The sequence below is a fragment of the Ranitomeya variabilis genome, chromosome 6 (genome assembly GCF_051348905.1).
Source record: "Ranitomeya variabilis isolate aRanVar5 chromosome 6, aRanVar5.hap1, whole genome shotgun sequence".
NCBI lineage: Eukaryota > Metazoa > Chordata > Amphibia > Anura > Dendrobatidae > Ranitomeya > Ranitomeya variabilis.
The window spans coordinates 77154280-77167826 of record NC_135237.1 but is presented as its reverse complement, the minus strand read 5'-3'; the positions used below and the strand labels follow the sequence as shown (position 1 = coordinate 77167826).

At 47.6% G+C, this 13547-nt stretch overlaps 1 protein-coding gene across 2 annotated transcripts in view; it reads right to left on the bottom strand.

The window, feature by feature from the left end:
- TTC21A (tetratricopeptide repeat domain 21A) overlaps nt 1-13547 on the bottom strand; it is a 92144-nt gene that overhangs the window by 41931 nt on the left and 36666 nt on the right. For both annotated transcript variants that reach the window (XM_077268677.1, XM_077268676.1), the window contains exons 12-13: nt 11887-12016; nt 8477-8634 (exon numbers count right to left, since the gene is read on the bottom strand). In XM_077268677.1, the coding sequence (XP_077124792.1) occupies nt 8477-8634; nt 11887-12016 (288 nt within the window). The remainder of the gene's footprint in view (nt 1-8476; nt 8635-11886; nt 12017-13547) is intronic.

The window sequence follows — 13547 nt, the reverse complement described above, 5'->3', positions numbered from 1 at the left end:
GTAGCAGGGTCACTTCTGCATGTTCTGCGACCCAGTTGGTGAGGACTGTGGACATTGCTTTGGTGAACCGTGAAGGGCTGTTCTGGGCCCACTGTGGCATCACTGTCCATGTGTGTTGTCCCCCCTGGTGCATTAAGGCAAACAGGAACTGGTCTTCCGGATTAACTGGAACACTGGAGAAAATGTTTGCCAGGTTGTTCACTGTGAACACTTTTGCTGTGGCAGGCACATTTGAGAGCAGAGTGTGTGGATTCGGCATAATTGCAGTTTCAAACACCGTGGCGTCATTCACAGCTCTCAGGTTGTATACCATTCTGAACTTGGCAGGCTCTCCTTTTACAGTCTCTTCTGTTCTTTCACTTTGCATTTTTGTTAAAAATAATTTACTAGTAACCCTACTTTATAAAGCATTCTTAATTTGCATTAGCACATTTTTTCTAATGACCATGCATGTAATACATAGATAGCCCTGTGATAGAAATATATATATCATGTAGATCTCACTTGCATGTATACTCCTCTATAATCAAATATATACTTATATGCTCACATCTAATATATACATTATAATCAATGGTTTAAAATGGCTGACAAACTGATATAACCCAGACAGATCATATGGGGTTTTCCATCCCTAAAAGCAGAACTCAGGTTTAGTTGCTTAATCAGCAGTCATATGAGCATTAATCACAATATTCCATATATGTTTAGATAACCAATGACAGAGGAGCTAGACAATATGGTAATTAACTAACCACCCCTGACAACCCCTAACCACTCCTTTATATGTGAAAATATAAAACTATGTATGTACAATAAAGTATCAGTATTGATGGAATGTTGTTCTGTCACAGTTGTGTACAGTCCATTCTTGATGAGCGCTCAAAATACTCAATCTAATTGGGAGCGGCCACAGCACACACAGGGATATATTTATCCAACCCTAATATTTCCATAACAGAATGGCGCCCAACGGCCCGGATAGCTCAGTCGGTAGAGCATCAGACTTTTTATCTGAGGATCCGTATCTGTATCCCCCCTTGGGAGTGGGAGTAGAGTGGACGGGTTGAGGACTGTGCATCTGGAGATGGTGACATTGTCGGGCAGGAGTAGAGAGAGAGCTTACATCGTTTAGGTGGTACAGAAAGTTATGTGAGCAAACCAGGAAGTGATTTTTGTGGGTATGAGACGGGAGAATCTGCGCAGTCTGCTTTTAGCAGAATCCATGGTATAGGTAGTTATTTTTGCACAGTATGTGGTGCGCCCCGTCTCTCCCTACAGGGAGAAGGCATAATTGCTCCTCTCTATTATTCTTGTTGTTCTCATCTATCCTCTTTATTTTTATTTATTTTTTTTTTCTTTTTTCTCTCTGTCAGTCTTTTCTCTCCGTATTCTCTCTCTCCTTTCCTCTCCTCTTCCTCCACATTTTTTTTCTCTTCTCTCTTCTCCTCTCTTCACCACTCCTCTCTCTCCACATTCTCTCTCTCTCTCTCTCTTCCCCTCTCTATCTCTCTCCTCCATACCCTCCATCTTCTCCTCCCTCCTTCTCCACTCCCCCACCACACCTTTCTCCTCTCTCTCTCTCCTCCCTCTTCTCCTCACCCTCTCACTCCCCTCCTTCTCTCTCCTCTCTTCTCCTCCCTCTCTCTCCACATTCTCTCTCCCCTCCTACTATTCTTTTGTCTCACTCCTCAACCCCTCCCTCTTCTTCTTCCTCTTTTTTCCTCCTTGTTGCCGGCTGGGCCAACGCCCAATTCAAACAATATGGTGCTTACAGCACAAGGTTCCCTTTCCATGTCCCTGGCACAGTCTAGCCATTGCCATTTGTGATATCGGGGAAAGAAGGTGAAAGCCCCCCCTACAGTGGGCAGCCCCAGACATATCAGGCAGCAGTCAGCTCAGCCCTGGGTGCAGAGGGGGGAGGCATGATATCAGAACGAGCTCACTGACAGATCCTCCGTTACCTCATTTCACAGTCAACAATATTGTAACCCTTAAGGTTTTACATGAACATTGATATCACTATGTATTGATAATGTACAGCTTCAGCACCGGTCAGAGCTGCCTACATTCACACCAACATGAAACTATAATCCTAATCCATCACAGCTTCAGCAAGGGGGGAGACATCCTCACATAAAAAAGCAACTTCTAAGTCCAATATCAGTCAGTGTATGACCCCAGTACAAGCTATCACAACTATTCCTCTGATGAAGATGAAGAGGGAACATCATACATGCTGTCCAGTACTAGAGAGGAAACCCACAGGCACCAAGAATGCAGGGGCAGATAGAGGCACCACCATTACACTATGTGCACTGCACTTCAAGTCAGGTGACAATAGTCCAGACCCAGGGATGCATCCCATGCCATTTTACCGAAGAATGTAGCAGAAGCAGCAAACATATGCAGCCAGCTGGAATGATCTCTGGGCCATGAATGAAAATAGAAGCAGGTGATGCACTCTGGCCAATCATGAAGGAACAATTCAAACCTCCAGCAGAATCAGACGTACACGCTTGGGAGTCAGAGCCACAGCTAATTGAACAGCTCAGAGAGTGGGCCAAAGGCAGATTGGCAGGACAAGCCATGACATGAGCCAAGATAAGACAGAGTCTGTAAAGAAGTTTCATTGCAGAGTAATGCAAGTATTCCAAGACTTGGGCTTCACCATTCATGACCAGATACACAGGCAAATGTTGACACAGGTCTTTGTGCATGGACTGAGACAGCCAATCAGGAAACCACTGATAGTGGCTAGGCCTGAGAACAGGTCAATAGCAGTGGACTGACCCAGCAAAATGTTTTATGTGCGCCTAGGAGACTGTTTATTGCCGATTGTCACCAAAATTGCCACCATTATAGCACCACAAAAGAGCACAAAGAAGGAAAAGGGTGCCGTGCTGCTGAGAACACCAGAAGGGGAGCCAGAGGTGAAGACGCTGCAAAGTGCCGACCAACACACCAGAAGAACCGCTGCAGACTCCAGAGAGGAGACACCGACCTCAATAAGGTTAGCAAAGGGGAGAAGCTATGTCAGACCAGGGGTAAGAAGTGACGGCAGATGCAGCCGCAGCCCCTGTAATGCCCCAAGACCTTGGGTTGGATGCAGCCGCCAGTCTCATGGCACCCCCGGGCCTCGCCACGAATGCACCTGCAGGCCCCATCTTACCACCGCAGCCACAGCCAGCAGGCCGGACCCCGCTGCCGCTACAGTACCCATCATGCCGTTGTCCACAGTAGCCAAAGGGATTGAGTCTCAACCAGGGGTGCAGAAGACAGCCCCTCTCATGGTGACCACTGACCTGGAAGAGCAACCACCCTACAAAGACAGAAAAAGTGTCAAGTGTTACATCTGTGGCAAGTTTGGCCATTACCAGAACCAGTGCAAAAGCACCCATGCCCCCGAAGAGACTGGACCCATGCAATCCAAGAGTTGGTCCAGAGAAACAGGTCAAGGAGGAAGTGCAGAAAGCAGTGAAGTACCCCGTCCATAGGACAGAGGCAAGCAAGCCAGGTCCGCAAGACACTACGCTCCTGACATGTAAAACTTCATCTGCAAGACCAGTACCTCAAATTACCCTTAAAATGGATGGCGTTGTCAGATCCAAAGTGGTGCAGCCAGAAGTGTGATGACACCTGTGGAACTCGCTGATCCCACCTGCCTATCAGAATTCTCTGTGTCTCGCATGGGCATTGATGGTCAAGTCAGACATTCTCAGCTTACAAAGCCACTGAGCGTGTGCACTCAGCCAGGACACTCTATCCTGTCCCAGTTTGTGGTGTAAAGGACCTGCCACTCAACCTGCTGGGAGCGAACCTACTGCAGAAGCTGAAGGCAACCACAGTGTTCCAGGAAGATGGGACAGTGACACTTTCTTCATCCCTGACCCGAGAAGAGTCATGCTGGCGGCCCTACAAGAACATTAAACAATCGATGAGGCCTACCCAAGGAGGTACTGGATGTAGTACCAGAAAGTCTATGGTCTAAGGGACCCCAGCACGTGAGAAAACCTCAAGTTGCCCCAGTACGGGTGTCACTCAAGCCATGTACCCCGTACCCTCGTAAGGCCCAGGCCAGGCCTAGAGTCAAGCTGCCTCTGACCAACTGAAGGTCTACCTGGAAATAGGAATCATTGTTCCTCGCACATCGCCTTGCAATACCCCGCTTTTCCCCATCAAGAAAAAGACTGTAAAAGGAGAGCCTGCCAAGTTCAGAATGGTATACAACCTGAGAGCTGTGAATGACGCCACGGTGTTTGAAACTGCAATTATGCCGAATCCACACACTCTGCTCTCAAATGTGCCTGCCACAGCAAAAGTGTTCACAGTGAACAACCTGGCAAACATTTTCTCCAGTGTTCCAGTTAATCCGGAAGACCAGTTCCTGTTTGCCTTAATGCACCAGGGGGGACAACACACATGGACAGTGATGCCACAGTGGGCCCAGAACAGCCCTTCACGGTTCACCAAAGCAATGTCCACAGTCCTCACCAACTGGGTCGCAGAACATGCAGAAGTGACCCTGCTACAATACATGGACAATCTACTCCTTTGTGCAATTGACTTTGACACGTGTAAAGCCCATTCCTTGTATCTCCTACTCTACCTGGTGGAGCAGCACTGCAAGATCTCAAAGAACAAAGTCCAGTGGTGTCTGAAGCAAGTTACGTTCCAGAGACACTGTATTGCTCACCAGGCGAAACACCTGACAGATGACCGGAAGACCGCAGTGGAGAAGATGGTCCCTCCGACAACTGCAAAGGTGCTACAGGCCTTCCTTGGTCTAGTTTCGTATTGCAGAGCCTGGATCCCTGATGCTTCCGTCCTAATGCAGCCTCTGTGTGAATACGTCAGCGTGACCCCGTTCCTCCTGACAGATGCAGCCTTCAGTTCGTTCAAGAAGTTAAAAGGCACAGTAGTCTCAGAGCCAGCACTAGGCCCATCTGACTACGAGAAGCCATTCCGTCTCTACTTGATGAGAAAAGAAGGCCTTGCTACTGGAGTCCTGACACAGCTTCAGGGGGGAAAGCAGAGACTTTCGGACTACTTTTCAGCTTGCCTGGATCCAGTTGCAAGGGAAGCCTCTTCCTCCCGCATGAGAGCAGCAGTTGCAGCACACGCCCTCCTGGACAGGACTACTGACATCAGTGGAAAAAACCATTGGAAATCCTGGTTCTGCATGACATCTCAGCAATCCTCAACCAAACCCAGCTAAAACATCTCTTCACCGCCACGCATCTTCGCCTCCAGTGCTCTCTACTCCTGCCCGACAATGTCACCATCTCCAGATGCACAGTCCTCAACCCGTCCACTCTACTCCCACTCCCAAGGGGGGATACAGATACGGATCCTCAGATAAAAAGTCTGATCAAAATCTGCATGATACCTTCTGCAGGGATCTGAATTTGCTCCGGACGGATGACCATGATTGCTTCAGCATCATGCAACAGAAAACAGCAGGACTACCCAAGGTGGCAGAAGAGCCACTGACCAACCCAGAGTTGATCCTCTCTGTGGATGACTCCAGATTTGCAGATGATGAAGGAAGATTCCACACGGGAGGTGCAGCGACCAGCAATCAAGAGATCCTGTGGTCCAGAAGTCTGCCGCCCAGTCTGTCAGCCCAGGAAGCAGAACTGATAGCGCGGATGAAGGCCTACCAGATGGCAGAAGACAAGACTGAGAAAATGTATACCGATTCAAGGTACTTGCATGGCATAGTACACGACTTTGGACCCATCTGGGCTGCAAGGGACTTCATAACAGCCAGCGGAACAACCGTGAAGCATCAATGGAGCCATTAAGGACCTGCTGAACACACTTCAACTTCCAAAAGTGGTGACAATGCTAAAAGTCAAAGCGCATGGAAAACTGAACACAGTAGGGGCACGAGGCAACAACATGGCGGATATGGCAGCCAAAGAAACAGTCAAGGGAAGACAATATGGACAAGTGGAAGAGGTCGTAGAGCCGGACGGCTACTACAGGACGGCTGAAGACAGGAAACCTGACAAGATGACATCCTGGGATCTGCTCAAAAAAGTTGCAAGAGCAAGCCCCAAAGGACAAGAAGGAATGCTGGATGCAGAAGTGAGCAACACATGAAGAAGGAAGGGTATACTAAATGGACTACAAACCCTGTTTACCCCGAAGCATGTACCCTATCCAGTGGGCACATGGGCCCACACACAGATTAAAGACACAGATGAATGATCCGATTGGTACTTACTGGTTCGCTCCAGAAATCTCCACCCTAACAGCCAAGTTCATAAACAGCTGTCTGACCTGTGGCAAATGCAACCCTGGAAGAATGAAGAAAGATCCCACACATCATCTTGCCAGACCACTGTACCCCCTTCCAGAGGATCCAGATAGACCACATCCAGATGCCGCCAAGTGGAGGATTCGAATATGCCCTTGTGGTCGTGGACGTGTTCTCAGGATGGCCAGAAGCTTTCCCAGTGAGGAACCAGTCAGCAAAGACTACTGCAAAGAAGCTACTCTCAGAGACGAGATATGCAGCTATGGGGTCCCAGAAGTGATAGAGAGTGACCAGGGACCTGCATTCACAGCAAACCTCACATGAGAGATCTAGTCAGCAGTAGGGTCAGACTTAGGCCTACACACTCCCAATCACACTACTCAGTGTTCAGGCACACTCCCAGAGGCCCAGGAAAGCTGTTACCATATGAAATTTTGTTTGTGTCTAGTCCCAGGTTAGGGGTATCCTTTCCCTTAGCAGCTGATTATGTAATATGATACTTTGTCTGCTTATGTAATTGAAATCACCAAGAAACTTGCTAACATCCATTCTCGAGTTTTTTCTTCATTGCCAGATCCAGATTCATTGTCCGGTATGCACTCCTAGAAGCCAGGAGACTGGGTGTTGGTGGAAAAGTTTGAAAGGAGAACACCACTCGATCCCAGATTTGATGGTCCTGCTCAAGTGCTGCTGATGACACCAAACTCTGTGAAACTGGAGGGAAGACTCGCTTGGATCCACTCATCGCATTGCAAGAAAGCTCCCCTACCAGAAGATGACACCCAAGCCAGAATGATGTTGCGGCCTGACTGAAAAAGATGACCTCCCTGATAAAGACTACACATCGCTCACTACACATGCTATTGACTAAGAGACTGATTGCAATGAACCCCCGTTAGGGACAGATCTCCTGACCGCCCATTTGCGAAAAGTCTGTATGGAGTGGGGCACAGGCGTTAGGCTTGTGTCAGTTCGCCGACAGCACAAAAGAGTTGCAGCGCTTTGGGACAGGAGGCTAGGATTAGGGCAAGTGATATCTAAGGGGGGCTTGTGATAGAAATATATATATCATGTAGATCTCACTTGCATGTATACTCCTCTATAATCAAATATATACTTATATGCTCACATCTAATATATACATTATAATCAATGGTTTAAAATGGCTGACAAACTGATATAACCCAGACAGATCATATGGGGTTTTCCATCCCTAAAAGCAGAACTCAGGTTTAGTTGCTTAATCAGCAGTCATATGAGCATTAATCACAATATTCCATATATGTTTAGATAACCAATGACAGAGGAGCTAGACAATATGGTAATTAACTAACCACCCCTGACAACCCCTAACCACTCCTTTCTATGTGAAAATATAAAACTATGTATGTACAATAAAGTATCAGTATTGATGGAATGTTGTTCTGTCACAGTTGTGTACAGTCCATTCTTGATGAGCGCTCAAAATACTCAATCTAATTGGGAGCGGCCACAGCACACACAGGGATATATTTATCCAACCCTAATATTTCCATAACAGCCCTCACGTGCTGCTGCTTGCTCTCCACTGTGGCTAACAGAGGCGCCCCAAGCAGGGGTGGCTTCCTTCTTTATTATATTAATAGGCTCTAATAAAGACGATTGACAGGGGTACTCGAATGGCAAAATTGTTAAAAATCTACAATGGTAATACTTAAAAGAGCTTTAATGGTTTAAGATAATATAGTTATGGCCTATCTCCCAGAATCAGCACTGATCAGTAGAAGAAAGAGGCGGCTAGCTTCACTACATTGGCTGGCACAGAAACAGCTATGCAAGTAAGGCTGTGCAAGATAAGGAAGTTCAACCATGTCTAGGCTTGTTCTCTCAAATGGCTTAAATCACTGTACGAGACACAGACACATGGGTATATGGGTATAGGGATGTCACTGTGGCGGGTACTGCAGTGTCCCTACATCCTGCTGAGCAGTGGGGGTTCCCGAGGTCCTAAGGACAGACCATGTTCTTAGGATAGTCATATCATGGAAATCCCCTTTAATACAATTTCTTCTGTGTTGTAAGCATGTTATTACATTATTCCGTTCTTCCATGCCTGACATATAATGGCTGCCATACAAACAACCCCCATTTTTCATAAGTTCCCATATTTGTAAAATGAACTATCAAACACATATAAGTGCTATAATCATGTACTAGATTATCGAGATTTACCTTAAAATTATGGCTGACTCCGGTCTCTAGAGAGTGTGAGCACTCAGTATATTGTCCCTGTGACAAGCATATCTGTGCCATGAGAAGGTGCGCGTCAGACCAGTCAGGGCTCAGCTCGATGCAGCGCTGCAAGGTGCCTTGTGCGCCATCAAAATTTCCTGCAAAGCACAGACAGAAGCTTCATGATGCTTCTCCGATCGTACAGGAACACACCAAAGTACTAAAGGCATATGGAGTTTTAGTCATATGAATTTGGTTTTGTGATCAGTGCCAACAACTAAAAGCAAAACATCTCCAGTTGTCTGTAATGGGAAGGAATTTTTGTTTGCTTTGTTTTTACATTTTTGTTGCATTTTTGCTTTACATTTTCACAATAAAAGAAAAAAAATATATAACACTAAAATAGAAAATTGACATTGCAACAAACAAGTACAAGAATAACGGGTATGAGAACATCATGGGTTGAGAGAGAATACTGGTAAATCTATGGAGATGGAGGATGTCAGTGGATCAAGCTGGAACTTAACGGTGTGTTCACATAAGACGCATTTACTGCGGAATTACCACAGCGGAAATTCATCAGAAAATTCGCAGTGACAAGATCTGCAGAAGACTTTCCATGCGACTGACGTACGAGAGTCGTGCTGGGTTTTCGACAGGTTTCCAGAGCAAATACAAGTCAGAGCTTTCCACATGAACATTCTCTGTGTGCACATGCTCCAGGTCTGGGCAGAAGAAAAGAAGGAAAACCCCTGAGCAGAGATACACAGGAGATATAACATGGACATAGATCAGTTTGTGAATATTGTGTATAACCGCGGTCAGGGCCGTATTGTGGATAACCGCGGTCAGGGCCGTATTGTGGATAACCGCGGTCAGGGCCGTATTGTGGATAACTGCGGTCAGGGCCGTATTGTGGATAACCGCGGTCAGGGCCGTATTGTGGATAACCGCGGTCAGGGCCGTATTGTGGATAACTGCGGTCAGGGCCGTATTGTGGATAACTGCGGTCAGGGCCGTATTGTGGATAACCGCGGTCAGGGCCGTATTGTGTACTACTGCAGTCAGGGTCGTATTGTGGATAACCGCGGTCAGGGCCGTATTGTGGATAACCGCGGTCAGGGCCGTATTGTGGATAACCGCGGTCAGGGCCGTATTGTGGATAACTGCGGTCAGGGCCGTATTGTGGATAACCGCGGTCAGGGCCGTATTGTGGATAACCGCGGTCAGGGCCGTATTGTGGATAACTGCGGTCAGGGCCGTATTGTGGATAACTGCGGTCAGGGCCGTATTGTGGATAACCGCGGTCAGGGCCGTATTGTGGATAACCGCGGTCAGGGCCGTATTGTGGATAACCACTGCGGTCAGGGCCATATTGTGGATAACCGCGGTCAGGGCCGTATTGTGGATAACAGCGGTCAGGGCCGTATTGTGTATAACTGCGGTCAGGGCCGTATTGTGGATAACCGCGGTCAGGGCCGTATTGTGGATAACCGCGGTCAGGGCCGTATTGTGGATAACAGCGGTCAGGGCCGTATTGTGGATAACTGCGGTCAGGGCCGTATTGTGGATAATCGCTGTCAGGGCCGTATTGTGGATAATCGCTGTCAGGGCCGTATTGTGGATAACCACGGTCAGGGCCGTATTGTGGATAACCGTGGTCAGGGCCGTATTGTGTACTACTGCAGTCAGGGTCGTATTGTGGATAACCGTGGTCAGGGCCGTATTGTGGATAACCGCGGCCAGGGCCGTATTGTGGATAACCACGGTCAGGGCCGTATTGTGGATAACTGCGGTCAGGGCCGTATTGTGGATAATCGCTGTCAGGGCCGTATTGTGGATAACCGCGGCCAGGGCCGTATTGTGGATAACCACGGTCAGGGCCGTATTGTGGATAACTGCGGTCAGGGCCGTATTGTGTATAACTGCGGTCAGGGCCGTATTGTGGATAACCGCGGTCAGGGCCGTATTGTGTATAACCGCGGTCAGGGCCGTATTGTGGATAATCGCTGTCAGGGCCGTATTGTGGATAACCATGGTCCGGGCCGTATTGTGGATAACCACGGTCAGGGCCGTATTGTGGATAACCGCGGTCAGGGCCGTATTGTGTATAACCACAGTAAGGACGGTATTTTGTATAACCGCGGTCAGGGCCGTATTGTGGATAACCGTGGTCAGGGCCGTATTGTGGATAACGCGGTCAGGGCCGTATTGTGGATAACCACGGTCAGGACGGTATTTTGTATAACCGCGGTCAGGGCCGTATTGTGGATAACCGCGGTCAGGGCCGTATTGTGGATAACCGCGGTCAGGGCCGTATTTTGTATACTATGGTCAGGGCTGTATTGTGGGTAGCTGTGGTTATCCCTGTATTTTGTAGTTTTGAGCAGTTTCTAAAGTCTGACTACAAATGAATGAAAATTTTGTCTGATTGGCTTCTAGGAGAGGATCCCTCAGTAATCGGACATCATTTCTGCTCTCATAGACTAAGTACAAATCTATATACTCAAAAAACCTGGGAGCGGCATATTCATATCCCTGTATAGGAAAAGATTCAAGCAACAATTAATATCTTTTTTTAATCAAATAATACGGTACATAAACACCAAATCTAAAATGACAGGAAAAGCCTCCAAAAGGACACAAAAATGCCTGAGAAATAGTGATGAGCGAGTGTACTCGTTGCTCGGGTTTTCCTGAGCACGCTCGTGTGGTCTCCGTGTATTTGTTAGTGCTCAGAGATTTAGTTTTCATCGCCGCAGCTGAATGATTTACAGCTCTTAGCCAGGCTGAGTACATGTGGGGTTGCCTGGTTGCTAGGGAGTCCCCACATGTAATCAAGCTGGCTAGTAGCTGTAAATCATTCAGCTGAGGCGATGAAAACTAAATCTCCGAGCACTAACAAATACACGAAGACCACACGAGCATGCTCAGGAAAACCCGAACAACGAGTATACTCGCTCATCACTACTGAGAAACCAATAATATAAAGCAGAGGTCCACAAAAAAGATAGCCACAGGTATTAAGCCATAAAATGCAAGTGCTGAGCTATAGTATAGGGGATTATTAATCCTACCCATAGAGCTTAATCTAATGTGATCCCCAGGTTCCATATTAACCTCAGAGTAGCATACTAATAAATAAATACATTTAAGAAGGTAAATTACCTGTAATAAATGCGCCACCTAAGAGGTCCCAGGCTCAGTGTCCCACTACCACAACATCATTTCACCTCATTTCTTCCGGGGCCGTTGGGGTAGTCGGACACTGAGCCTGGGACCTCTTATATATCTGTCGTGAAGTGTCTTGCATGATATGTGAATTTTTGGGACTATTAGGCTTTCAGTACAAGTTACACCTTGGCCAGAGATGTCATCTTCCTATATACAAGCTGCTTCATGTGACATACCTGACAAATAGATGACCTGAGACATGAAGTACAGGGGCTCTGGTAGACTGGGGGCCACTGTAATCACTGGTGCCAAAATAGCAGCAGCTTTTTCCAGAACAGGAGAAGCAGACTGGCCAGGACCTAAGGGCTAGAAAAAAGACAGAAAATGTTTTACAGTCAGAAATGTGGTGATGTAAAAGTGTTTTTTTTCCCACTTTTTTTATTATTATTATGACAAAATTAATTGCATAAAACTGCCATAGTCTATAATTCTTTTTTCGCTGTAAAGGTGCATGGTTCAGATCTGCTAAGTGTCACCAAAACAGATTCTGAAAAGTACAGCTCATATATACTGATCAGCCAGAATACTAAACCACAAGCTTACTATTGTGTAGGTCGACCTATGTCACCGAAATAGCTCTGAGCCGTTGAGTCATGGTCTCTAAAGATGCTAACCATTAACTTTTACAGCAATTTGTGCTACATTAGCCCTTCTGTGGGATCAGATCAGACGAGATAACCTTCGCCCCAACCTGCTTCAATAAGCCTTGGGCAACAGTGAGGACCACATATTAGAAGTCATTAGGGTCCATTGGATGTACATCATATGAAGGATCCACCATAAGGGCAGAGACAGACTGCCGAATTTCTCGTGCGAGTATCGTATCGTAAAACTCGTACTGGCTGTTGGCTCTCCTGACCTGAGCTTGACAGCTGCATAGTAATCCATCATGCTGTCTTGGTCAGGTCAGGAGAGGTGCCGGCCAGTCCGTGCAGTGCGATGCGATTCTTGCACGAGAAATACGGCGGTCTCTCTCTGCCCTAACATTGTGGCTTCCATTCTAAACCGAAGCCACAAGACAGAGCGCAGAAAGAGCCTTAGATGGCTAAAGACAAACAAAGATTGTTAGGGGTATGAAGAAGACCTTGCACAAACTAAGAGACCCCATTCACATGAAAGTTGGCTTCATGGGACCAGTTTTCCTAATGAAAACATATGAATGCTCAGCTGATGTTACAACCGCCACTCTCCTGCGGCGCGGTTCTCACCTCTCCAGCGTTGCGCCTGGTACAACCGCCACTCTCCTGCGTTCTCATTCCACCTCTGCTGCGTCCCGGTTTGCACGCTCCTCTGCCTTCCCGGCACTTCCGGTCTCCAGGTCCTCGGCTGGTGTCCTGTCTCAATGCAGGCGCTCTAGCTTCCCTCCTGGACGCAGGTACAGCCTCTCGGCCACCGCCCCCTGAGGTCATGGGGTCTCTCTCATCCTATCCTGTTCTTGCTCCTGCTACAAAAGGCTGCTTCACCTGTTCCTCTGTGCCTGATTGTCATTAGCTTTTGCTTGTGCATCTGGCCCCTTCCGCTACTGTGCTGTGTACCTACTCCGTTTGGTTCCTCGTCTAGTCTCACCATTGCCCTCCTTTCCCTTCCAGTACCCGCTCCTTCCTTCCCTTGTCTTTGTTCCTTTGTTTCTTTCCATCAAGTCTCCCTGCTCCGGTTTCCAGCCTTTCAAAACACCTTCAGCCTTGTTCTCCTCCAGCCTCTCCCGTCTTCCTTCCTGGAGCCGTCCCTCTTGGTACTCCACCGTGGGTAAGAGACCTCTGGGCTTGCTCCTAAACGATCCCTGTATAGGGGTTGGTTTCCTATCTAGGTCCGCTCGCCCAGGGGTAGTTCCCCCACG